The sequence below is a fragment of the Lichenostomus cassidix genome, chromosome 5 (genome assembly GCF_008360975.1).
Source record: "Lichenostomus cassidix isolate B80296 chromosome 5, HeHo_3.0, whole genome shotgun sequence".
In the NCBI taxonomy this organism is placed as follows: Eukaryota; Metazoa; Chordata; class Aves; order Passeriformes; family Meliphagidae; genus Lichenostomus; species Lichenostomus cassidix.
Genome location: NC_139486.1, coordinates 12,140,945 through 12,168,776, shown reverse-complemented (window position 1 = coordinate 12,168,776; position 27,832 = coordinate 12,140,945). Strand labels below are relative to the sequence as shown.

Sequence of the window (27,832 nt, the reverse complement as noted above, 5' to 3'; positions counted from 1 at the left end):
TCTCTCACCCAACTAAATACATTTCTCTCAACCAACTAAATACATAAATCCATAAGCCCACTGAACTGCAAAATTTCAACAGTGGCTCAAAAAAACAGCAGGAAATTGCTTTAATGATTCAGACTTTTAAGGGCAATATACCTGTGCTATTATTCAGCATCACTGTTTTCACACTTTCCACAATAAGCATGATGAGAACAACATATATATACTATATTTAAGATTCTTACCTGAATAACTTTGTAGAAATAGGCATACTGTCGAGCTGTATTTTTATATTGGCTAAAAACATCATGTATGGCCTGAGTTGATTGAAGATACTGTACTTCATCTTCTTCAAAATAGAGAGGAGTATCATATTCACTGGGGAGAGTCTGGATGTAGGGCAGCCAGAAAGAGTTGGGGTTGGCTCGCTCACAAAGGAGATGGAATGCCAATGTTATATTGCCCATAGCTTGAAGAATTCGATCTTGAGAATACAGAGATCCTGAATTAACCAAGAAAGGCAAGGAATTAAATCAATTGTCCATGGAAAATATCACCCTAAATTTACTTTAAATTAAGATGATTAAATAATATGTAAGCATTTAACAAAAAAACAAGCTTTTCAGGTTTCTAAAATATTTAGCTGCCTACACTGTATTATACTGCAAGTTTTTTGACACAGCAAATGCCTCGTGTATAATTGCATGACAAAACTAGAACAATATTCTCAATACCTCAGAACATTTTATCTCCAAGTATTATACAAGCTACATGATATGTGTTCAAAATAACACACACACTTGTGGAAGATATCCAGTGCACTCAGCCAGAAACTAACTGGGAAATTAAATTCTTTCCACTGACACTTCAAGTTTCTAAGTATTCCAAACCTGATGGCTGGCATGATAAGCAAGCCCTGTAATAAAGAAGATCAGCTAAAAAAAGAAAGTCTCCTGCTGAATGATTCCATAAATATTAATTTCTTGCTTAAGAACTTCCTTAAGCTCTTACCTAAGACTGAATTTTTAGCTGACTCAACCGTCATCAATAGTTTTCTAGGAACCCATAGAAACAATTCTTCAGCCTACAGAAAGGAAAGAAATGCATAAAGAAATGCATAAATATTTATATGATATGCCAAGTGTCTCAAATACACGCCAACTTTAAATTACAAGTTGTTTACACTATTTTTTTTTAAATCAAAATTATTCTGAATCAAAATTCTTTCTTCTCTTCCACTGCAAATTAAACAAACAACCTGTGTTTCATATTGTGGTAACCAAATGTTCCAATCTGCATTACACAAAGCTTTAAAGACAGACACTTAGATACAAAATAAAGCCCTTCCATTTTGGAGCTGCTAATATGTACAACACAACTTTAAAGCTACCAGATACATTACATTGCTAATAATTATGTGATCACATTTTCCCACAGTTTTTCTGCTGTTTTTCTTCTAGAAGCACTGTTCAGGATTTCTATAAACATATTTAACTGTGTGCTAATGAAGCTCTAAAACGATTATATTATGCCCTTTTTTTAACAGCCTTTCTATAACAGCTGATGGGTCTTAAAAGCTGTTTCCCACCTACAAAATGTGAATGGAAAGATACGATCTTAAACATTTACCTTTTAACAGTTAGGTAACTGTATATGTGTCTATACTCCTTATCTGATGATAAAATAAACTTCTATAATTACCATAATTTTGGGATTTTTAATTTTCACTGGAAAACAGGTATTGCAAACACCTCTTTCTGAGACAAAGACCAATTCTCTAAAAGAAAGGACATGAATGAAGAGGAGAAGAGACAAAATAGGTGTTGCAAATACCTCTTTTTGAGGCAAAAAGACCAGTTCTTTAAAAGGGACATGAAAGAAAAGAAGAGACTAAACAGAAAACATGGAAGAAAGGCATACATCAGTGGGGTAGAGTACTCTGGTGATTTGGTAAAGACTACAGGCAATACAAAGGGAAAAAAAAAAGATTGATTAAAAATTCACAGTACTACCAGTAGTCATCAAAAATAATACTCAATTTTATCAATAATGTTATATCAAGTACATAGAATGGAGAATGTTACAGAACAGCAGTTCCATAAGCAGTTAAAATGGGGAAAAGGGTGAGCATTTCAAAGCTCTGCACATACATTCCAAACACGATTCTCTAATCTAAGTCAAATGTTCACATGCTCACCTTTATCTCTCTTGTTGCTTTCAAACCAAATCCCTCCTCTTCAAAGTTAGCTATTTCAAAACCCTCTGTGGATGCTCCATTTTCAGTTGCCCACTTTATCAATTCAGGGAAATAGTCATCTCTTTTTCCATCAAAGACAACAGATAAACCTATATACACAATTTATTGAAAAACAAATGCAGAAATAAGAGGATCTAGAAAGATAAAGTTCAGGATAAAAGCCCATGTAAAAAGCTATCTGCTATCTCACTGCAGTGCTACTTTGAAGTAGCTGTGTCAGAACTGGTCTCTGTTAAGTGTTACTCAATACTACACAAATGTCATATCCAATTTTCATCAAATTCAATATTATGCCAAATTGGTTTACCAGTCATCTTAAAAATGCAACTGCCCAAACTGAGCAGTAATGAAATATGAAACTCTCCTCTTCTTTCCCTTTTAAAAAGAGCCAAAATATTTCCAGTCTTAATATCAATGATAAATGCAATCACCACAACATGTTGATACAGACAACAAGGAATTTGAGAGACAAGCTGTAATTTCATTAATTCAGCACTGCAACTGATGATAAGCAGATCTCAAGCTCCTTCTTTCACATACAAGGCAGTTAGCCTTTTCCTGTAGCATATGGATCTACTAAAATATCTAAGGATAGATCTAAGCATAGATCTAAAATATCTAAGGATCATCCTCCTGACATCACAGAGCTCATCCAAATTTTTACACTTTGCTTCTCCAACAGGCATGTGGTCCGCCAGTGAAATCAGAAGCCTCACTTATTTCCTCAGCTTTCCTCTTCACTGTGAATTGATTTGAACCTCTCTGTAATGGTTCCTGGCTGTACTCAGCCAGCTTCTTTTGTACCTCTTGGACTCTGTGTGTTCTCTTCAACCAAACTCTAGTGTTGGATCACATTAAAAGTGTCCAAAGGCCCCTGAAATGCTCAGGCCATTTTATGAGTGACAAAATGTCACCAGCAAGATGCTTTACATCCAAAGATATTTTGGTTAAGTACAGAGAATAAAATATGTTTTGAGATAAAAATTGTTTAGGACTTTTTCAGATATGTCCAGTCCAAATCTATTTGTTGCAAGTTAAAAAGTTATTTCTCAGCCATTAAAATACATCAGTCATAGAAGAGGGTAATGTTACTAAAATTATGTGAAAGCATTTTTTTTGAGCATGCCTCCAAATATAAAAAAAGCCTAATATTAAAAAAATGTAATCAACAGCAAGATGTTACAGACCATAATAGAAGAAAACTGGTCTAGTACGAAAAATAAGCAGATCTTAAACTTTGGAAAATTGGCAATAAAATTCCTCATTAACTGTGATATAATAAGCATTTCTTTATTTTGATTATGTGCTTCATTTAGAGCAGACAGATTTATTAGCTGATGTATTTATTTTGTGCATTTATATATTTTTGTCACCATTTAATGTCCTGATGTTGTATTGCTGAAACTGTTTCAACACCCAGTAAAGTCTAAATGCAAAACAGTTACAAATTTAAATTCAGAATGTTCAGATTGATAGAGGCAGAGCAGCAGACCATGCAATCAGAAACCAAGAAGGCCTATTATTCTCTAAGGATTTTTACTTCTAGTCCTTCAGACTGTGATGAGAAGAAAACTTCAAGCTCATTTTTCTACTTATCAGACAGAATTCTCACAGGATCATCTGTCTGTGATAATAATTCAGAATAATTCAGTATTAAAATGGTTAATGCCAGTAGTCAAGCCCACCTGAACATTTCAGAAATACTTGCGTTTCACATTTACCTTTTTGCTTTTTGCGAATTTTCTCAACAAGCGAACGGATCTGTACATATTCTTCCCACTCCTTACCAGGACCTGGGGGAGGACTGCTGCATTCTGGAAATAAAAATGTTTTCTTTAATAAAGTATAGCATATATATAGATATATATATAAACACACATATACACATATATATTTTAACTGCAGAATGATTATTTCACAGTAACTTAACTGAACCCCAGTAGTATCTGTCCTTCAAATATGTTTACATGGCAAATAAAACAATTGCCACTATTATAAACATCCCATTATATGGCAGGTAATCAATTTAGACTTTTGAAATCTTCACAGTATAACTTAACTTAATATATTTTTAATATTCTTTCAGATATAAGAAATAGCAAATGTCTAGAAAGCTAGGAAGGAAAACAGGCAAACAACCAGGCCATTAAGTAGATAGTATCTCAGATAAGACAAACAAAAAAAGTGCCTGTTTTCAATAATTCAAGCAAAGCACTCTGTTTACATTAGCTTGCTTGCCATCACTCTTGCTGTAATGAAAGCAGATAATAATAGCACAGAGCATACCTTAATTAATTGAGAAATTTGCTGGTACATACATTTGACCTGCCTAGTCAATACCGTTTTCATAGATGCATGAGTACTGGAGGGACAAGCAGAGGAACACAAAGCCATGCTTTAGCTTTAGATTACATCCACAGTGTTTCTGCCAATATTCTAAATGTCAGTGTGTGGATTTCTTCATCTAAGCCATGTAAATCCAAGTGGACAGCTGAAGATTACCTTGCTCAACTGATTTGAAAAATCTTAGCATTGAATAAAATATGGAAGCTTGACAAAAAGAACAGCTGATACTTGTCTTTGCTTAGCAAATTAGATCTACATTTTATTTTTGGTAGCAAAGCAGAGGCCAATTGTAGCATAAGCATCAAATTGCTTTGCCAAGTCCTTGTCTCCTTTTCGTGAGCAATGCTAAGAAAAATTTTATTTTTTCTAAGGCAACATTTAGATGGGTCCAGGATATGAAAATCTGGACTTGCGTTTCAAAAAGAACTGTATATCAGCAGATTTCCTAATGACAGTAGAAACAGTCACTAGTATTTTAGCATTATCATATGAAATTATGCTCTGGTTTTCATATTTACTAGAAATAATGGACGAGTTCCAAGTTCCTCAACAAGTGAAACAATCTTTGGTCTCTATACACAAGATCAGCACTATGAAAAGTTTCCAAACAGCAACAACAACAAAAAAATTATCTAAGCAACAAAAACATCTGTGCAGTTGAACTGAGTTGTACTACTGCTTCTCACAGTTAATTTCTCTATTCTGGTATCAGTTCAACGTACTGCTCAAGTGATAAATGGAAACAGTGTAATTCTTCAAGTTTACAAGAAAAACATTTTTGACAAAGATTCAATGTCAAGTTATCTAGTTGTTTGAAAGTCTAATCTGACCCAGTATTTATGCTTGTATTCAGATGCAAAGACAAAAGCTGCCACAAATATGGTCTGCTCAATAAACAGACATTTAAATAAGCCAGAGATGGGATATATTAATAGAAATAGCTTAGTGTGTATCTCAGAGCATTTATCTTAAGCACTCTGAAACAGCAGTCTTGGCCACTTACAGAAAAAACATAACTCCCAGGCTTCAGCAAGAGAATGTTTTTGAATGGTTTGCACACCATCCTTTTTCCCACAGAGGCACAAAAAAAACCAAACTTACTTTGCAATAACTCACTAATTAGATTCAACATTTCCTTTGGAGATACTGTCGCTGTGGCTCCTGTACCTGACTTCTGAGTTTTTACTCGGCTCTTCTTCCCCATCTTCCAACTAAAACAGATTAAGAAGCACACCGTCACCAATTACTATGAAACAAAATACGGTAAGTATGAATGAACAAGGTCTTCTTTTAGTAGTCACATAAAAAAGGATGAGAAATTATTTCTTGCACATATATATATGTGCAAGTATTATTTGCATGGCCTGAATGTAAGAGCCATACAGTGCAATCTGAAGCAATATTTCATGTAGTTGCACATTAATTATTTCAGGGTAATTAGAAACTAGAAATTTTAGAGACCAAAAAAAAAATTATTATTCAAATCACATGCAAATTCATTAGTTGTGAACAAACACTACGGATTCCAAAGTATTCAGGCCATAGAAAACCAGGTTATTTAATCTCATCAGCTGCATGGCCAACAGCAGCTGAATTAGTATTTTGACTGCACGTTACATAGTAATTCAAAATGAATTGAAAATTAAGTATTCCATTTCAAAATAAAATCAAAATACCATCTGTACATCTTTGCAGCAGCTTCTTATGATTCAAGAAAAGTACTTAAGGAAAACTTATTTTCAGTTCCCAAAGTAAATGGAACATCATCTTAGGCTGGTATTCCAATATTTAGTGCCCCTTGTTCTCATGGAGGACTTAAATCACACAACGCCTCCTTGAACAGCAGTGTAGTAAGGTGTGAAATATCCAGGGAATTTCTCATATGCACTGGGAGCAATTTCTGATGCTGGCACTGAACAGGCTTCTAGGGGAGGGGTTGTGCAGGATCTGATACTCATGAATAAGGAAGAACTGCTCATGCATAAGAGCCAACTGCGTTGGATGCAGTAATTGTGAAATCGTAGTGTAAGTCTTGAGAAAAGGAAGGAAGGAAAAAAGCAGACTAAAGACTCTGGACTCACTGCAGTAGACAGAGCTGGGGCTTGCTCAGGGAATGGTAAGCAGAATGACCTGGGAAACTACAAAGGAGTCCATGACAGCAAGTCATCTCCCTGAACTCTCCTCTCTGAGCACAAAACAAGCCTTCCCAACATGAAAGAAAATCAGCAGGCACAGCAGGAGGCCAGCTGACTGTACACAGGACTCCTCACTGACAGAGCTCAAATGAAACAGAAACATATGTAAAGTGGAAGTGGGGACAGGCAACTGGAGGAGAATATAGATGCACTGTCTGGGCAAGCAGAGACTGAAGGAGGGAGGCCAAAGCTTGTTTGGAGCTGGTATTGAAAATGGATGTGAAAAGCAAGAAGAAACGCTTTTACCATGAGCAGAAGGCACACTGTGGAAAGTGTAATTCAGCTGCTAAATCAGGAAGCTATCTAGTGATGAAAGGTATAGAAAAAGTTCAAGTACCCAATACTTTGGGCATGGTCTTTACCAGCAAGAGCTGCTATCAGGTTTACCATGTTTCTGCTCCTAGTAGCAAAGTTTGAGGGAAAGGAGCTATCAAGGTCAAAATACCGTCCAAGTAAGCTGGACCTAGATAGTAGGTAGGCCCAGATGGGAAACATCCAAAGTACTGAAGAAAAAAATGGGAAAAGCAGTCAACATGTTGGAGGGCAGGATCAGCATTCAGAAGGATCTCAACTAACTGAAGGAAGCAGCCAGAAGTGATTTTGCTAAGTTAAGCAAAGCCAAAAGTAAAGTATCCTACATTTGGGATGGAAAAGATCATATACAGCATCACAGCTGCAGACTTTACTAGCAGCACTTCTGCAGAAAAGGATCTGGAAACTCTAGGAGACAGCAAGTTCAACAAAAGCCAGCAGCACTTCCATAAACCAGTGAAAACTAATTGCAGTTTGAGTTGCATAAGCAAGAGCATAAACAGCAGGTCAAGGGAAGCAATTATTCCCCTCTGCTTGCACTGGTGAGGCCACATTTTGAGTACTGCAGCTTTGGGCCACACAGCACAGGACATACTGGCAAACTGGAGATCATCTAGAGGAAGGCCACTAAAAGGGCTAACACATGAGGTGAAAGGCATCATGAGGGAGTTCAGTTCGTCCAGTCTGGAGATGAAAAGGGGTCCACTACTGCCTTCACCTATGTGACAGGGAATTATACAACAGGTGGAAGCAGATTCTTCTCGGAAAACACAGCAAAAACTCAACAGGCAACAGACACACAATGCCTCAAAGGAAATTGCAAACAGACATAAGTAAACTCCTCACCATGAGGATGGTTGAGCACTGAACAGGATGGAGATTTAACAGCATCTCCAAGCAACCTTGGAGAATCTAAAAATTTGACTTGGCAAGGCCCTAGGCAACCTGATTTAACTTTGAAGCTGAAGTAGAGAATGGAGTCTCTCAATCTCCAGATCTATGTTTTTTTTTTCTATAATTTCACATGTTACTGCAACTGAAGTTTTCATCATCATAGGGGCAGCCCAAGTAGTCTGTATGGTAAATAATATCTTCCTGTACAGCACAGAAGTTTCTATGTCCAGTTACTTTGCAGTGAGACGGGAGTCAGTCATGTTCACAGCTGTGGACACCTGAAAGATTTCAAACATCTGCATAAGTCATCAAGATCACCACAGCCATAGCAGCTTTAAGTTAGGACACGCTGCACAGTAAAATCCATAAAATGCTAAAAAATTGCTGTACAGAAGCAGTACTTTGGGCTCCAGGTGTTCTGAGCATTCTGTATATATAAAAGGGATCATTTTCTCTTTGGTGAGTGTAACTAGCTGACCCCAAATTAAATGTTTCCTCTCATATGCTACCAAAAAGTTTTGTTGTTTGGCAGCTGGTATTAATATTGCAATGTATTGAGCAGTAAGTGAAAAAATCTAGTGGGACAGGTACATAATCTGGTTCCTTGCCTTTTCCACAAAGATTAGAGAGAACAAGAAACTACCAAACCCAAGGCTTATTTTAAATAGTAACTTTGAATGATCAGGAAGCAAGCCAACGTTAACACTGTGAACTTATTAACTCAAAATTAAAGAAGCTCGAAATTGACTGAAAAGCAACACCTCACAAAAAGGAATAAAAAAGTAAGGCAAAACTACAAGATATTTTCCAAAGGGAAGGCAAACAGTCTTTCATCTTCTGACATTAAACACAGTGCAAGAACAAGACTAGCTCTAAGTACACAGAAACTGTGAAATCCTGGGGCATATCCACAACCCCTGATTTTAGCACTTTCTGACAGATAGATGTCAGAGGCTCAAACAACCCACCTGTGCTGCTTAATTTTATCAGTCCCCCTTGAGTTGCATAACTGACTTTCCCAATACAGCTTCTACCATGAAAAGCCCACACACGCAGCTGGTAAGGAGAGATCCCACAGATTTAACGTGAGAATTGTGGTCTGATCACATCTCTTGGTGTTTGTGAATGAACACTGGACATCCTGTTGAAAGGTGTTGCTCCATCACAAACAGTTGCATTTTATATGAGATTACTTAATATTTTTCAGCTCAGATGAAGGAAGCATTAATGCTCATTATGAAATCCATGCTGAATTTACAATAGTACAAATTTGAAACAGGATCAATACAAATGGTCAACCTGCTCACACCTGCAGTGTGAGACAAAGTTAAAGAATAACAAGACCAACAAAAAATGAACTTAAGAGTTTATTTTCATGGTCTTCCCATTATAGAGTGTTTCCTTCTGGTTTCTTTTTGTCTTTATGCCCCCCCCAGTAGTTTTCTCATGGTACATCCTTCACAAAGACTTTATTTGCACATCACCTATTCACTTGAGTGTTCCCCTCTCCCATATGTCATCCTTGTACATTTATTTTAAACTCTTCTGCTCTTAAAAATCAAGCCAGATGGGTCTGTAATGGATCCAACACCAGGTTTGGAGATGGAGTCCAAAATTTTAAGAGCAAGAACAATGTAGCTCTGTGTTGATTCATACAAATGTTTTCTACATTCCCTCTAAGCACAATTCCCTTCATCTTTAGAGCCATCAGAAAATTAAAGCCCTCACACAGTGTGTATTTCATGATTAAAGCTACAAATTATGACCTATAGTTTATATCAAGATGCTCATAAGTATTAAGATATGTAGCTTGAACAAATGAAATTATTTTGAAGGACTTTGGTTTCTCATTTCCAAGAATGAAGCAAGTTAATTGATCAATAAACTGGGGAGAAACAATCTTAGCAAATGTTCTGTATACGTAACTACCAACATACTGCAGGCTTTTTTCTTTTAATTACTTTTTTTAAAAATTGTATTGAGAAGAAGAATCTGCTTGAAATATGAACATCCCTCAGTAAATTTATGAGAAGAAAAAACAAAGAAAACTGTGAACATATTATACATGGAGACATGAAAAGTGCCACCATGGATTCAGAACAACAATACAGCAATACATGAAGCTGTTCAAATATGGTACAAAGTCAGCACTCATTTTTTAATTTTTCCTTGTATGAAGCATGTTAGTAGCAAGAACCCATTATTCCAATGAAAGTATTGCCAAGAATTATGTCTAAAGATAAAGCTGATTTCAGAGGATGTGAACTTCAGCTTCCCAAATACGTTGAAACAATGCTTTGTATTTCTATTACTATCCTAGATGAATATTGTTTCAGAGGCCAAAACCAAAAATCTAGCTGAAATCTGGTCTACACAAGTAACAAATTCAAGGCTAATACAAGATCTGTCTCAGCTACTACTAATGTTCAAATAATACACAGCAAACATACCATAGAAAAAAAACAAGTTCATTGAACACAACTCAAAAGATTGATGGCACCATAATCAGAAATGCATTTTTTCAGTACACTGCTACCAGCATATGAATATGAAATAAGCTCTGTAAGTATCTCTGCTCTCTCCTTTGATACATGCATCCTGTCTAACTATTGCTTCTTAGTCATCACAATTGCTACACAGAAAATATTCTGCATGCATGATTAAATCAGCAAGTGTCTCACACAAAAAAAAGCAAAACCATCAGACTGATATCTTGAAATATCTTGTTAAGGAAGTACTTCCTTTTAAGGAATCATCTACCTTGATCAAAACTGTACTTTTTGATCCAATTCCCAATCAGAAAAACAGGTTTCTGCTTCCTACATACTTATCTTCATTCACTGCTCAGTTATATGAAACAGATATAACTATTTAAAACCTAATGCATCTGACAGCTGTATTGTTTAGTAAGAGCCATAATTTGAAAGGATTTGCTGCTATACTTAGCTGTCTAGAAAATGTATTCCAAATACCAGCACAGCGAAGTCTGCGCACCATTAAAAATTCACACATTATATTTTATAAAATTTATCAACTAAAAATAGATTATGAAGGTTTTTTCAAAACTTCTGAAATCTAACAGAAAACTTAATCCAATTTCACATTTGGAAAATAAGATAGTTTAGTTGAGCAGTGCTCTGCTGTATTTAACCAGCAAGTGATGAGTTATAATGAAGGGAGAAGACCCAATATGGAGAAAGTATGTTTCCTTTGTTAGTCTACCTTTTGGAATTCAGTTCATGAAATAGATTTTAGAGTTAGATTTCAATTGCAAAAAACCTCCCAGAATTCCAAGAAATATTTGTAACTTTGGCGGGGGGGAAAGCCTATTTTTAATTTAAAATAAAATTTCAGACACAAAATACCTTTTTATTTTATTTTGCATGTGACTAAAACAATTGTTTAGAAAGAAATAAAGCGTGAACCTTCTTTTTGACACAGCAATGAACAGAAGGGATGTTTGCCAGTACCTGCATGACAACAGAAGTAATAAATACATACTATATAAATATATGTATATAATATAGCTGCATGACATGGAGAGAAACAAACCAAAAAATTCCTTCAGATGAACCACAAACTTTCCAGTGGAAAAATTATTTGTTTGTTTGTTTGTTTGTTTTTCCTTTTTGAGTTTGGTTTCCTGGTTGTATTCTGGTGAATAGTTTTTAAATACTGTGCCATGTTTCCTTTCAAATGAATGCTGTTGAAAATTCCTGAAAGCATTCTCCAAAGAGTGAGTATACTGACAGCAATGATGAATAAGCTTAGTAATACAGAACACAGCCACATTTCCAAATATAGTGTATCAGCTGGCTTGGCAAAAAGAATCATGCCAAAATTGGCAGTGAGGGGTGTAAATGATCTATCTCCCCTAATACTGCTATCAAAGAGTAGTTGTGTTGGGTCAGACTTTGAACTGGTTTCCACATCACACACAAAAATAATATTTTAATGAGCTGTAAAATATGCCTCCTCTTGACTTACAGCTTTAAAAAATGAGCATGTTCACCTAACAGCTTTAGAAGGTAACCATGAGAAGTCTGCACTAAACCCCAGAAGTACTAAAGAACTGACATTAGTGAATACGTTTTTGTTGTTTTATTGGGAGAAAAAAAAAACATGACTGCTTTAGTATTTTATTTAAGAAATCTATTACTTATGGTATTAGAGAATTTGACCTTATCACAGGACCACATTTCCTTGTGGAAGCAATGCCAAGCTTGCATGATAAAATCCAGATCTTTCCAAATAATGGTTCAGAAAAAAAGCATCCATTTAATCATTAACAACATCCCAGGTTTTCACATTCACATGACAACCAAAAAGTTCACTGTGGTGCTACAGAGCTGCAGTCAGGTTTGATAGGAAAAAAGTTTAAAAAATCTATCACAAAGCACTGTAAATATACCTACCTCTCCTTCTCCCTAATTGGGTAAAAATACAAGTTTGCAACCTTTGTTACGAAACTGTGAATATGGTCATTGCACTAAGCAAACACTATGTTAATTTTTAACAGTGTTAGTTTTAAAAAATGGATCTTACATGATGTGGACTACATGGAGTCTGATTTATTCTGGATGTGTATCTCTCTTTCTTTTCCTATGGCCTCAGAATCCCTCCAGTGCCCTGCACCCTTCTTTTCCAGGATCTCTTCCAGGACTCCACGTTGCTCTCTCTCCCTCCCCACTTGAGCCAGGCAGCATTCTTCTTTTGCAGGTTGCAATCTAACTGTGCATGTTGGGCACAACCATCAGCACATGTGGTCACTAGCTAACTAACAGGCCAAGCAGGTGAACTATTCTCAACATAGCTTTTCCTCTAGCAAGCAGGTCAAGCTCTGTTAGAGTACTCCCACTTCAAAGTTGATTGAAAACATCAAACAAGTTGATGGGTGAAGCAGAGAGAACTGACAAGCTTTATTTGCTTCAGCTATTACTTTTTACTTTACAGAGTAGTAAACCAGCTACCCAAAAATTTGCCAGACTTTTACAATATCAACCAAGTTAGGAATTCCCACAGCAAGAGTTACCTCTCCAAGTTTAACTTTGCTTCAAGGACTCAGTAAATTTCAATGCGGTGTCTTAACATTGTATTTTCTTTAATTCAGATCCTTGTAGATGCTAATTACATTATGTTCTCATTATTACACAATAGTTACCACTCCATGCATCTACTTGGCTCATACAGGCACAGATGGCAGAAGGGTGCAGATCTAGAATCTGTATTAGAAGGACACATAGGGGTAAACAAGGGCAGACAAGGAGAAGACAAGGGATTTCTCAAGCCATGCAAAGAGCAAGGAGAGGTGAGTATAGTAGGTGGTTGTGGGATATGTTCCTTGGCTGCATCAGAAGGGAGGACAGATGAGTGGGATGTACACAAATGAGGCTTGTAATTTCTTTTTCTAGATAGACTGCCTAGCCTAAAGTCCTTTTCCCCTCTGCTTCAGAGAAGGAAGTGTATCATCTCTTATATCAACATATGTTAAGAAGCCAGGGTCTTAAAGGACAAGCTTAATGCTTATAGGCAACTGACAGGAGTTCTCCAATCTGTAAGTAGGAGAACACAATTTTACACTTGATATGACCAGTTTTACGCAGAATGTGATCTTTTGCTTCCACTGATCAAGTTTGATTTTTTTCTCCTAAGCTTGAATCTTATGACTGTGGCTAAAAAGATAAATACATTTTATAGCAAATAGATGAAATCAAGAAGTGTAAGAACAGTGTGGGTGGAGGAAGAGATCTGTGATCTTTAAGAAAAATTCAGCTTATACATTTACAATGAACGTTATGTTTTCTCGTGAAAACCACCTACATCATGTCACTTGGAAACCACATTAACATTCTCATCACTCCTAAGGTATTAATCTAAATGTTCCCACTAAATAAATGACTAATTAGTTACTGATTCAATTCCTTTCCCCCCAGCTCTCTCACCTTTGATGTACTCCACCCCTTCTCTTCTTGCTATTAATTCTCCTCTCCTGTGACCGCCTTTTTCTTTTACTTCCCTTACAAATTTGTCCCAAAAGCTGTTCTAAATACAAATGTCATTGCAATTCACTGTGTTTGTGTATTTCCTTTCTCCAGCATGTCTCTGTTCTTCTGTTTAACTTGCAAGCTCTTTTGGAAGTTGGACCTCCTGTGATTATACAGAGGAATAATAACAAGGCAGCTTTTTTTTTTTTTAACAGTATCTGAAGTATTGACATAACACTGATGAGAATGCTGACAAAAATGACCTAGAGAAAGCACTAATAAGATTAATAATAGAAAAGCCCATATTCTTTCCACTTATGATTGCATTCCACTTAAAATACAATATGAATTTGTTTCCCAAGAACTCCCTTGGCCATAATCCACACTATTTCCTCCCTGAAGAGCTAGCTTTGTTACACATGCTCCTTGTGGCAAGAGGCAGTACTCAAAATCAGTCCAATGCACAGCACAACTAACACAGAGTGCCCTAGGATCTTCTGCTTTCCCAAAACAACTTGCACCCCTCAAATTCCACCCTTCTTGCTAGTCTATCTGTACACTTTCTTCCATATAAAATAGAGACTAGCATGCTTAGGCTTTTCATTTGAGCACCAAGTCAAGAAAGCCATCTTCAGCAGCAACCCACAGCTCCAGATACGCATGTTCTGCAGGAAGAGGGAGATCCTTGAACACACATGTATTAGTTACACACCGAAGTTTTCTTCCAGTTCCATCTTATGAGGTTCTGCTTAACACTGCGCCCTTCTTTTCCAGTGTCAGCTTCTGGGATTCAAGGCCTCCTAAAGCCACATGATGATTAATGAGGTCAAAAACTAGGGCCTTCCATCACCATCTCCTGTGACTCTCAGACTAAATAACAAAAGTTTAAAAATTAGTAACCACTGATGACTGTGAGGGCATGACTTACAATTAAGCAATATTATGTTAATAGAGGCGCAACAAAACACTGTAACACTCAATACGTTGTTCCAGAGTGAACAGCTGAGAGCAGAAGTTCTGCCCCTGTTCACAACAGCTGATGTGCTTTGAAATTTTGGCAAGGCCTTGCATGCAATTAGAACTTCAGGATGATGCTATCTAAGCATATATTTCCATAGGAATCGGTTTTTAACCCAAAGCATACATTTCACATGGCTGTGTCTTGGTCTCTAAGAATCACAGTAATTTTAACCACCAAAAAAGCGGGCAGCACCTCTTCAAAGAGGGGAAAAAACTACTACTAAAAATTTAACCCATTCCTCCATTTGTGTTACTGAAAAAAAGTGTGTGTGTGTAGCATCCAATTTTTCTTTTTGCAAATTCTCTAGAATGCACAGAAAAGATTGATGCATATTAATACATATCGCTATATATTTACTGTGACCTGCTTCACATAACAGCTAGAGCAGAAGAAACAGAACCTCATTGAATAGCAAAAAAAAAATTCTTGGGTATCACTCTGTAGATTTTTTAAGTCCTTTTTTAATTGCACTATAGTCAACAGCATAAATAACACATAACTAGGCAATAACATATATTCCAATTAACTGGACTGCCTCAAAGGAAGAGATTTAAAGCTGAAGATGCTTAATGCCAAGGACTACTGTTTAATTGCAACAATAATTCCACCTAAGTGGAATGCCCTCAAGCAACCTAGTAGCAATTGGGCCCACGATTATTGCTATGCACTGAAAAATTCTCCTTTCAGCTCAACTTAGTTTTTTGCCTTAACACCTTTGCCTACCCTCTGCTTTCTACACATACTGCGACTCCAATATGATTTACTATTGCCTCCTACGCTGTTCCCTTCCAATTAGATAATTATGTAGGGCCATCATACTGACAAACCATGTCTCCAATATCAGCATAGGCAGCACATCCTACAAAGGGATGGCCACAGTCCTTGGGCCTTCTAATGTACTTGATTCACATGTTAAAGTTACTCCTCCAAGCAGCAGGTGATGCAGCTGAACGCATCCATCAGATACATCACACACCTTTCATTGAAAAGAACTTACTACCCACAGAGTCCTTGCAATATGTACACAAAGTTACAAAAAAGCTCTTGCAAATCTTACTTGTGAAAAGGAGGAAGGAAAGATGATATCCAGAGCAGAAAACAAGTTTCTACAAGCTTCAAGACTTGTTCTATGCTATGTGGCAACATATGCAATTCTTGCCCTCAAAATGAGTTTCATTATGCATTCATGTCTTGTAACAACTTAAATTGGCTGAATGTTTCAATACCACTGCTGGAAACAAAAAACCACTTAGGTGTCTATATTTGGACACTGAATTGACACTACCCAGCGTGCACAATTAAATTGTGCTTGAAATTATAAATATCTGAATTCAGCTATGGTTTCATGTTGCTTCCTGGAATACCCTGTCCTTAAAGAAGGGAATCTAAGCAGTTTTAAAGAAACTGCTGTACTTTGCTCTAGATAAGAGTATAAAGCACATCTGTTCCCTCAAGATTCTGCAGCAGATGAATTTCTTAAATGTGTCGTCAGAGGTGGTACAGGCAGCACTTCACCCTGACCAGGAGAGCTTAGGATCATTACCAGACCACAACAAACAAAACACCTGAACAGCCCAGAAGTGTTTATTCAATGCCCAGGGCTTCCTGGCTGCAGCCAGGAACCACAGCACAAACTAGTGTGAACAAGGAAAAGTTTAAAGAATTTCAATGGGTATTTGTGTACCTTTCCTTAATCTTTCCAAGAGATGGGAATATTTATGCCAGTTAAGGGTTTTCCTGTTAAATGACACTGCGTGCCTTGTACACTTCTGAAAGACACCCAACAGCTCATGTTGAAACAGGATCATGGTTGTACGGAGGCAAAAAGTTTGGGGTGGCACTCCACCTCCATAAGAACATGCTGCTCTTTTACCTGCCTGCCTTCCTGCTCTGGGTGCAAAGTGACATCAGCTCGTTATAAACATATGTATAAAAATCTATCACTGGCCATTTGTGGAAATAATGAATAAGCATTGCTGTCATTCATTCCATGTACACCCAGATGAAGTTTGAGGAGAGTTGAGTGCTTTGTTATATAGCAAGATTTTACAGTGGTTGCCAATGTATAAATTGTAGCAGTGCACAGATTTACTGCAATGTAATTGATAAGAAATACTCTGGGGATGCCCCTTAATAGATTAAAAGAAACATTTTCCCAATGCATTTATTATAGAGCTGCTTCTTTTGCTGGCAAACTCTTATGGGGGAGATCACAGCCTTCAAGCCCAGTTACAATCACACTTCAATTTGCTGCAATTTTAGTGTCCTCAGAAACCACCCGGGGCAGACCAAGTACTCCACATTTCTAAATCCCAGAAGAGTACTATTTTGACAGTGGGGCAAGGAATTTCTGACATTATGAGCAATGCACATTAAAAAAAAAAAATAGTTTCTGCTACGAATGCCTGATAAGTGATGTAACTGACGGTTTAGCAACCGTCAGAAAGTCTTCCCAACCCACTTGCCTTAGGCCCACTCTCTAGTAAGTAGTTAAAATGGTGATTATTCTAGAAGGTGTCTAGAAGTTTCAGGTGAAATACTGGCAGTTTTCTGATATTTTTATTCTAGACCTTGAAAGTGAAGCGGCATATTCTTTCAAGCCCCTTCATATCTTCTGGCATTCATAGTTGGCAAGTTGAGACCTTACAGTCTCCTCCATGTTTACTCAAACACTGCAGTGGCTTGAAATAAGGAAGCTTTTAACATACACATTTACTGGGCTCTAAGGAGCAAGAAAGACACAGCAGTATTAAGTGTCACTTGGCTTCATCCCTGAGCTTTCAGATGTTCAATAAACCAAAATGTATAAACACTATAAGGTACTGTAAACTGCCATCGGCTTCTCAGAATTTTAATCCTCACAATTCAGAAGAATGATGGAAGACTTGCTAGGCAGCACATTTTTTTGGTATGCTTGCAGGTGACAACACAGACCAAAGCAAAAATATTTTAAACATTTATTTTAGCACACACATTACAGAATAAAGCACATTGTCCACTGTAGTTCCAAAACATGCAGGAAGGCCTCAACTCTCTGAACAAAGCCCTCCTCTCCATATTAAGGCAGAAAGATTGACCAGCACATTTTCACAAGCTAACTGTCTCTAGTATACTAATAAACTGTTAACATGCCTGCTGAGAATCTGTTTTCTTGCCCTGTTTTAATTTGGTACACACCCCTAGTTGTGTCACCAACCTATCACTTTAACCTCCACGCATGCACTGAATCACAGAGTAGGGCTGACAGACTGACTCTACAAGCAGTATTTCAAAATGTTCACATAAAGAGCTGCAAAGATTTCTAGTCTCCCTATGAACCATTACGAAGCCTGAGCTTGTCTTGTCTCTGAACCCCCCAAACAGAGATTTCCATGTTCTTATTTCTAAGTACCTGCATTCCCAGTTTCTTGGGCCTGTCTCGTTCCAGCACAGCCAGCAAAGTTAATCCACTTGTGCCAGATTCCAGCAGTTTGGATTTTCAACAGTCCCAGGGCTCTGGAGACCCAGCACCTTCCATCTCATCTGTGACCTGCAGAGCTTCCTGTGCTGCAGACAGAATTCAGTTGAGGCAGCAGCCTCAGGGCTGCTGCCACAGCTAGAGCCCTGTGTCCTTTGCCAGGAACACCACTGGGTCTCCTTCAGCTGGACCATGAACTGAACATTGCCTTAACCAACAAGTCACACATGCAACACTCACAAGATGAAATTTATATCCATCAGCCTAAAATGAAAATGTTCCTACTGAATATAATCTCAAACTAGGGAAAAAGCAGCAGCATGACTCCAGATAAGACTGGCTGTTAGTGTTATGATTCCCAGTTCTTGTAGCTGAATTTCCTGCTACCACAAATAGAACCATTATCTACTAATCTGGCAAATCTGTAGACAGATAGAGATGACTTCCACACAGACCGAGAAATTCTTCCTTAGACTCTCAAAGGACAGAACTGAATACAAACACCATGGCTATTGTAGCAAAGTTGCTCCTGATACCTTGCTGCAGGTGATACTGGTAAATCTCTATCCACCAGAGAAAAATGTATTCTGGGAGCAGCAGCACTTTCCAAAACCAGACCGCTCATGTCCTATGCCTTAGGCCAACATGTCATATACTGTCAGGACAGAATTCTGCAGAAATGTGCTCAAACCAGCTTTTTGTTATTAACTTGACCTGCCATTTGAGAGTTTTCTGGAAAAGATACAACTTTATCTTTACAGAAGGTAAAATGTTCCTCGAAATTGCACAGAATTTTGCTGTCTTGGAGTGCTACAGTAAAACCCCAGAACAACAAATAAAACTGGCATCACAACACTAACTTCTCACTTTTAAATGAGAGTTTGCAAAGTTTTTGGCTGTTCATATCATTATATGAAACTCTATGCTATACCTCCAAACCACTTGGAGGCCAACTCTCAAACATCACAGAATTAAGCAAGCAATTTTCATATTAGTGTATTCATTTTTGTCTTCTAAATGCCCAAACTCAAAATACAACAGGCCAGTTTTTTCTATTCAGGCATGGATTCAAACACTTGGTAAGCCAGAGAAACAGGCTTCAGAAGCCAGGCATCCTACAGTGACAGAAGGAAATAATAATATTATCTGCCATTGTCTTGAAAACAGGAATTCTATTTTCTAATAGGGCATTGACAAATGCAAAAATTCTAATTTCATGAGTCCTCATAGAGTTCACTGTTCCCTAGCATCAGCTGGCAACAAATAACTACTTGAATGCTGACTTTTGAAAATAGGGGCAGAGAACAGATACAACCTGAATCTGACAACCACATGAAAACCCAACAGCCATTTTCTACAACTCTAAGTTTTACAGTTCTATCAGCATCCTCACTGTATCAGCACACAGAGCTTCTCAAACTGGTCTGACAACATCCATTTTACTTGCTCCTGACTGACAGAATCAGGTGCAGCACACTCCAGAGGGAATGGATGCTTCTCTATTTTAAGGAGAGTTAATATATTAATATGCTATCAGTGCAACTCTGCTTAGCAAAGGGGAAGATTACACATTGTAGGTGGTCATCCAAAGTAACCAGCCATTTCTTTCTTCACCAGCCAAGCCTTACTACTTTCTGCAAGTCTAAAAATACTACCCCAGCACACAAAGTTCCTTAAGCAAAGAAATTCATCCACACACAGCTCAGCCTCCTCATAAGATCCAGTTCATTTGAAAAAGGCAGTTTCCAAAGAAAGGATTATCCAGCTGCAAGATCATAGATATATATATATAAACATATATATATATAATTTCAGTGAGAGCCTCCAAACATCAAGACATACCAGGAATATCCAAACCCAGGCAGTTACCCTCCACAGTGAGCAGTAGTAGTTACAGAAGGGCTGGTGGCTTACAGTGGTTAGAGGTGGAGTTCCCCAAGACTGTTGAAATGTGTCAGTCACCAGTTTCCTGAATCCCAGCAGCATGGTTTGCCATGCCACCTGGAACCTCACAGACCACCCAGATGCCACAGCCTGTACAAGGCAGTGGAAATCGACCCAGAAGGTTGTGAGACTAATCTGAAAAAGTCAGTTTTGTTTATGTAAAAAACTAAACCCTGGACAAATGAGTCACAGGCTTTTCAGATACAGGCCAGTAGCTATCGCTGAGTAACATATTCAACAAGAAAGAAGCTATGCAGGTGCATTAAAGAAATGCTTTTGTGTCAAGAGCTCAATTGACAAAACTGCGTAAATAAAACTGCAAATAAGCGCAGGGAACCAGCTAAGACTGGAAGATCTGAACATTTTATCACTGGTTTTGAAGAATTAAGAAAACTAACTTTATGAATATTGATATCAACCTCTATCACATTCTATCAAAAGAATGGACAAGCATATTGGTGACAATTCATATCCCAGTGAAAGTCTGGAAAAACAAATGTTAAAAACAGAATAAGGTGTAGCAACTATCAAAGCAGTAAAACAGACCCATTTTAATAAACCCTGAAAAGCTGTCTGCACAGCTATCAAAAATGTAACAAAATCATCTATATACCTAACACCTTCTACTTTTGAAAATGATGATATTCTGTTGTATTTAGGGAAAAAAGAAAGTAACATCAAATGCTAAAACAAGTCTTATATAGCTGCCTGGAACTAGACACTTGATGCACAAGGGTAACTTGGTATTTGTTAACTCAGGCATCTGTTCATGGTTTCACAAAATATGTTCTAGCAGCCTACTACTTTAAGTGAAGGTGACAGGTCTGCATCAGCAGACAAGATACTCCTGAGCAAAGCTGGCCAGAGGTCTGCATGAATGGACAAGACAGTCCTGACAAAACTCAAGCTAAGAAACAGAAGAGGTGGAAGCATGGCCAGATTACTCAGGAGAAATCAAAACACTGTTTGAACACGCAAGGGTGGAGACAGGAAAGCTAATGCACATTTGAGTTGAACCTGGCAACAGACAAAGTACAAGAAGGACAGTAAGAATCCTACAGGTAGATCAGGAGCTAAAGGAAGAGAAGACAAGGTAAGGTGTGAGCCTGTTGCTGAATGAGGCCAAGGAACCTGGTGACAAAGGACAAAAGAAGACTCATAGTCCATGTCTTCTTCAATGACAAGACTTGCCTTCAGGAATCCCAGACCCCAAGATCTGATGTGAGGAAGACTTATCCTTTGTGAAAAAGGATCAGGAATACAAACATTTAAACAAACTTGAAAAAACAAAATCTCACACTGAAAGGGACCATTGGAGATTGACTTGTTCAAGCCACCTCCTCAGGCAGTGTCACCTAGAGCCAGCTGCCCAGGAGCATGGCCAGACAACTTTTAAATATCCCAAAGAATGGCGAGCCAGTCTCCAGACAGTGCACAGTTGCCTTCACAGTAAAAATGTGTTTCCTGATGCTCAGAGAGAACATCCTCTGTTGCAGTTTGCACCTATTACTTCTTGTCACTGGTCACCCCTGAAAAAACCTGGCTCTGCCTTCTTTACACTCTGCCTTCAGGTAATTATACATAGTGAGCAGATCCTGTTGAGCTTTCTTTTCTCCAGGCTGAACAGTCTCAGCTCTCCCAGCCTTTCTTCAAATAAGGAAAGTCCCTTAATCACCTCAGTGGCCCTCCACTTGGCTCTCCAGTAACTCCACCCGTCACACTGGGGAGCTCAGATCTGGACACTACACTCCAGATGTGGCCTCATCAGTGCTGAGTGGAGGGAAGCTGTCAAACTAAGTAAACTTGGAAGTCATTCCCAAACATAGGATGGTCAAGGTGATTTGGAATAGTGAGAATGGACTTATAAAGCAGAAGTCATGCCTAACCAACCCTGTAACCCTGATGGGAGAGCAGTAAATGCTCTTCATCTCTACATTGGTAAGATTTTTAACATCTACCATCACCTACTCAGACAAGCTGATGACCTTCCAACTAAATTAGTGGACAATGAGGTGGACCGAAAACTGGCTTCACTGCTGGGTCCAAGAGGTTGTGGTGAATGGCACAAAGTTTAGCTGGAGGTTAGTCACACCAGCATACCCCAGGGATTAGTACTGGGACTAACACTGATTATCATCCTCACTGATGCCTTGAGCAGTGGGACAAAGTAGACATACAGTTCCACAAGTTATATAATTGCAGACACTAAGACACTACTCACTTGAATTACCTAGAGGCAAACCTTTAAGAAGATCTTTCAGAAGTCTTTGTCAGAAATATTTCAATACAAAAGTTCTGAAATGCAAAATCTCCTTCTCTCAGTTCTTGAAGTTATTATGTGGCTACATCTATAAACTGTAATCAAATAAAGATAACCAGGCACCTCCAACAGTGGCCACAAAAACAGCCCCCACAGGACCTGTCAAGGGCAGGAAACAGCATGTATCTCATGCTTGGTTGGCACCAACCCCTTCCCACAAAGTAACTCATGTTCCCTTAACTTATCATGAGACTGGGCACACCAGGCAACACCCAGCATACGGGAAGTTCTGGATCAGCAACACAGGTTCCATGGAAGTAGAAATCCACACAGCACATCCTCTTCCTGCTCTACTGAAACACTACTTGAAAACTTTGGGCACTAGTGCTATAAAGCACTAAAGAAAAAGCAAGATGAACTAAGAAATACAGACAGCATTTGCAATGCAAGAGACTTAGTTTAATTGAGATAATTCCATCACTATTTATCACATTCTAAAATATATACAAACATAAAAAGCACAACCTACAAACTGATCTGCATGCAAAAGGCTAGAATCACACAACTAACACAAGAGCCCCAGAGATGGACTCCCCTCCTTTCAGTGCAGGTTATCACACTCTTAACAGAAACAATTAAAAAGCAACTAAATAGAACTGAGAGTTTATAGTCCATCTTCAATTACGAAAACAATTTTGGCCTACATTAAAACACTAGTTGAAAACCATGTGCTCAAACACTGCTGTAGGCACTTCCAGGACAGGTCAGCCAACTCCTTCAGAGATATTGGGAATATACCCAAGATAAAATAAGCCAGGAAGTAGATACTAATCTGTCATCCCCCAGTACATGTCAGATCTTAACATCAGGCTCAGAAAACCTTTCTGAGAAGTAAAAAGGTATCTCTCAAGTTACAAGTTACATTGTATTTTGATTCCTAATAGGATGTTAGCAGCTACATTCTCAGAAACACGCCTTTTGCTTTATTTCTGCTCTATGTATTACCTACATCTGGCCAACTTCAGAGGCTGTAAACACCTGTACTGGAGATAAAACTGATCTCAAGCACAGTCATTCACATCTCTGCATGATTCAGCCCAGGCTAGACATACAGGTGGAATCCTCCCTGCAGTGACAGGTCTGCTGCTCTGGCCTGGTCACAGAACCCAGAACTGAAATGAAAGAATACAGCTCCAATTCTTCCCTATTTCAAAGAAAGAAAAAGGATTAGCAGACTACTTAAACAGTAAGGGGAAGTGATAAAGGACAGACAGGGATAGATGGAGCAACTGGAATAGTCATTTGTTAGAAGAGATGCAAGCAAGAAGCAATGTAGGGCAGAGCAGCTAAAAACAGAAAAAGGGAGCAAAGAAGGTTAAAGCAGAGAAAGGGCAAGACCAAAAACGCAAAGCAATGTTAAAATACACTTGGGCATGAACTCACCTCTTAATTGCTACAAACACAATCCTCTACAAAGTCTAGCTCCAAACACTCAAGACTAAGGCCAGACAACTCTAATTGGGCATTTTTGTGTAGCAATGAAGATCTCCTGCTGTACTTTCAGTTTTGAGATGTCCTTTCTCATATTTTACATAATAATCTAAGTTAAAAACATTATTAGACATCTAAACCAAATCTAGGGAACTGAAGTGTCTTTAATAAGTCATCTAGCAAAGGATGGGGAGAATCAAATAATCCCCTTTACTACAAAAAACTGTACCACCACAGGTTTGCAAACATAAGCATGAGCCTAAAGTATGCAGAAAAGGAGAAAGACTGAACCACTGCTGTATACACTGCATACATCTACCCTGCAAAGAACAAACTTTGCTAATCCCATTTTGGTGTAAGGTTAAGGAAAGAATGATGGTATATAAATAGTAGTGTGATACTGGGAAGAAGCCAATCTACAAAATAATATCAAAAGAAGCGACTAAAATTAGTTAAATATTTATCTGATGCTCTTACAAAAAACACCAGCTACAACATATTTTGCTGATTGTTGGGAATCAAATTCCAAAAGACATTTATTCTTATAATTAGAATAAAAGAAAACACATCTCAACAGTATTCTAATTTCAGATGCTTGAGATAGTAGTAATCTACCAAAAAAAAGTACTGTCATTCTGACAATCTCCCCCCCACCCAGTTGAACCTAGCTAGATACTAAACACAAGACTGTTTCATGAATTAAATATAAACTTCTGGTAAGAAATTATTAATTTGAAGGTAGCACAAAATGCTGAAGGGCAAAAAAAAAGTCCATATCCAGAAGAACAGCTCAAAAAAAAGTATGTATTTCTTAATTCACCTTCATCAGCTTTCCGGTTCAGAACTATTCCATTATTTACTATAGGTTTGTCCCTATACCCCTTCACCTCCCATTAAAGCTTTCTCAAGCAGATGGAGTGCTTCTTACTATCAACACCTCACTGATCTTTCTAGGGAAGATAGTTTACTGACTATCCACAGGAAACAAGCTCTTAGCTCCCTTGCCTCTCTCTTGAACCAGATCCTCAGACAACTATTTGATCAGAAAAAATACTTACTCTTTGAAGAAAAGAAGCTATTAAACTCTACCAATTTGCCAACTCACTTTTGTACTTTTGCTTCTTTGCTTGAATTTTGCTCCTCCTGAAGACTACCATGAACATTTTTTTTCTAGTTCCTTTAGAGCAGAATTAATTAAAAACCCTTAGGTACTTTCTTTATCCACATGTTCCTAAATAATGTTCTTAATTTAGAAAATATTAACCTCACTTTATAAAATTTAACTCCTAATTGAGAGTAATTCAAGCCACTCTGACTTCAACCATCAGCATGGGCAGACTTAACAGAACCACCCAGACCTCCAAAAGCTTAAGCCACAGCCATCATGAGGTCTCATGCACTGAGCACTATGACAGCCTAGGAGAAAAGATACAGATCCCCCAAGACTTCCAGTACCCTTAAAGTACCTCTTTTTTTTTTTTTTCCCAAAGAGCAACCACTGAAATATTCACTTGCTGAGAACTCCCCAATTTATCAGATTAATTATATAATAAGCACCACTATTATGAAGTATTGCATACATTCAGTAGACATGCCTAAATAGATTTATTACAATGAAAACATCATTCAGATGTATAAATTTCAATGCAGAGAGGCATAATGTGGTTTCTTTCTAAATTCTCTACCATACTGAAATCAGAAGTCTATTTTAAGGCACATCTGACTCCAGCAAGAGATCAGGCCATCTCTGGAAATAGTGATAAACAGATTACAAACGATTTTGGGGTTTGTGGTATTTCTTCCCCCAACACCCTAAATCTATTTCTCAGCACACAACGCCAAGAATGTGTTTGCAACCGTACTGCAATATATACTTCAACCCTTGCTAAACATAACTGAAAACTTTATTAAAGCACCAGCTAGCATGCTTGAATCTCTACCATATTAAGTTACTTAATTGAGCAAAAATATCAGGAAGCCACCCCCGCCTTTGAGCCCATCATGCCTTTCCCTCCAACAACTTGTACACTGGCTTACTATTTTATACCAGGAACCTGATAGTGGACACACAGAATGCCACAGTTGTTTACCCACCTACAAAATACTTACGTTTCACTTGACAGTTATAAACTCACAACAACTGAAAGCAGAAAACACTTGAGAGACATTAAGCTAACATTGTAGCAATTTTCAGAGAACAAAGCTGTCACTTGAATCGACATTACATGCTCTTAAAAGGGACAAAGACAATCCACTTTCAACCCGATCTCAGGAGCAAGCTTAGGTTCCAAGGACAAGTCCATCCAGAAGAGCAGATGCCAAGTTTGGGGCAAGAGCATGCGAGACAACTTCTAAAAGGAAGACCTGAGCTTGTCCTGATAGTTGAATCTAGGGTAAAAAACTGTATGCCAAATTCAAAATTTAGGAATTTGCTAAGTAGTAAAGGCAAAGCACAGCCTCAGCTTAAGCAACTCTCATCAAGCGTTGCTGGGTAAGGAGAAGGAGGAAGGGTTCATGGGACGGGCAGTTGCTGTAGCAATAGAGGAAGGCTGAACCACCGAGGCTGTTCCAGGAGTAACACCCCGTCCATAAACAGTTTACGATTCATTATAATTTTACCCGCCCACCCCCTTTTTTCCCTTCCAAAGGTTGAACCCCTTTACTAAAGCAGGCTGCAGACTGGGTGAGAAAGGAAAGAAACCAGAGCACTCTTCTCCAGCTAGAGGACTCTGAGGAGCCGCATACCCGCAGAGATCCCCCGGAGCCAGACCCCGAGAGGTGGGGGCACGGGAGGCTCTCTGCAAAGCTGGAGTAGGAGTAGGGAGCATTCAAACTGTGCCACATATTAAAAAAAAAAAAAAAAGAGAGAGAAAGAGAAAAGGAATTACATCATGGGGAAAGCAGTTTTTAGCCATTTGCTTGACTCTCGTTTCTACCAGCCTCTCGAGGGGGGATGGGGCAAGGGAAACGCCAGTGCCGCCGCCTCGCTCCCGTGCAAGCCGCGCAGGCCGGGCTGCAGCGAGCCCGGGCCGCCCCCGCCGGACCCGGGGGACGCGCCGGCCCCTCCGGCCGGGCAGGGGGAGAGAGAAAGGCCAGGGCGAGCCGGGAAGGAGGCTGCGGCTCCCGGGGGAAGGAAGCCCGGACTGGCCCCGGGCCGGGCACGCGGGGGAAGGCGGGGGCGGCGAGGCCCGCGGAGCGCGCCCCGGGGCGGCGGGAGCGGCTGTCCGGAAAGAGCGGCGCCTCCCGCGGGGAAGGAGGCGGCGGAGCGAGGCGAGGCCACCCGGAGGGGCGAGGGAAGGGCCCGTGCCGCGGCGGAGCGAGGGGCTGAGGCAGGGGAGGGAGCCCGGGCAGGCCCCGCCTTACCTCCCGGCAGCGGCCGCTCCTGCCTGGCCCGAGGGAGCGGCGCACCCGAGCCCGCGCCGGACGCCGCTGCCCGCGGTGGGGAGGCGGAGGCTCCGCCCGGCCCCGCCCCCTCTGCGCCCCCCGCCGCCATTGGCCGAGCTGCCGCCCACCGGAAGGCCCCGCCCCTCCCGCGCCCCTGGCGGCCAATCCCCGGTGAGCACCCGCTCCCCTTCCCAGCCAGACTCATAAAAGGGCACGGCAGCGCTCCCATTGGCTGTCATTCAGTCCCCGTGTGCCCGCCTTCGGGTTTCTATTGGTTCGTGAGGCGCGCAATCTTCCCCTTT

General features: G+C 39.2%; 1 protein-coding gene across 4 annotated transcripts in view; it reads right to left on the bottom strand.

The window, feature by feature from the left end:
• Positions 1 to 27,669, bottom strand: part of SETD3 (SET domain containing 3, actin N3(tau)-histidine methyltransferase) — a 57,909-nt gene extending 30,240 nt beyond the window's left edge. Inside the window, exons 1-7 of one of the 4 annotated variants that reach the window (XM_085061415.1) lie at positions 27,510 to 27,594; positions 7,942 to 8,267; positions 5,690 to 5,799; positions 3,964 to 4,056; positions 2,183 to 2,331; positions 997 to 1,069; positions 231 to 487 (exon numbers count right to left, since the gene is read on the bottom strand). In XM_085061415.1, coding sequence (XP_084917541.1) covers positions 231 to 487; positions 997 to 1,069; positions 2,183 to 2,331; positions 3,964 to 4,056; positions 5,690 to 5,792 — 675 coding nt within the window. In that variant the 5' untranslated portion in view covers positions 5,793 to 5,799; positions 7,942 to 8,267; positions 27,510 to 27,594. Of the gene's footprint in view, positions 1 to 230; positions 488 to 996; positions 1,070 to 2,182; positions 2,332 to 3,963; positions 4,057 to 5,689; positions 5,800 to 7,941; positions 8,268 to 12,534; positions 12,753 to 26,366; positions 26,526 to 27,509 lie in introns of those variants that run through there. The other 3 variants (XM_085061414.1, XM_085061416.1, XM_085061417.1) reach the window with 3 other exon arrangements.
• Between the last annotated feature and the right edge of the window lie 163 nt (positions 27,670 to 27,832).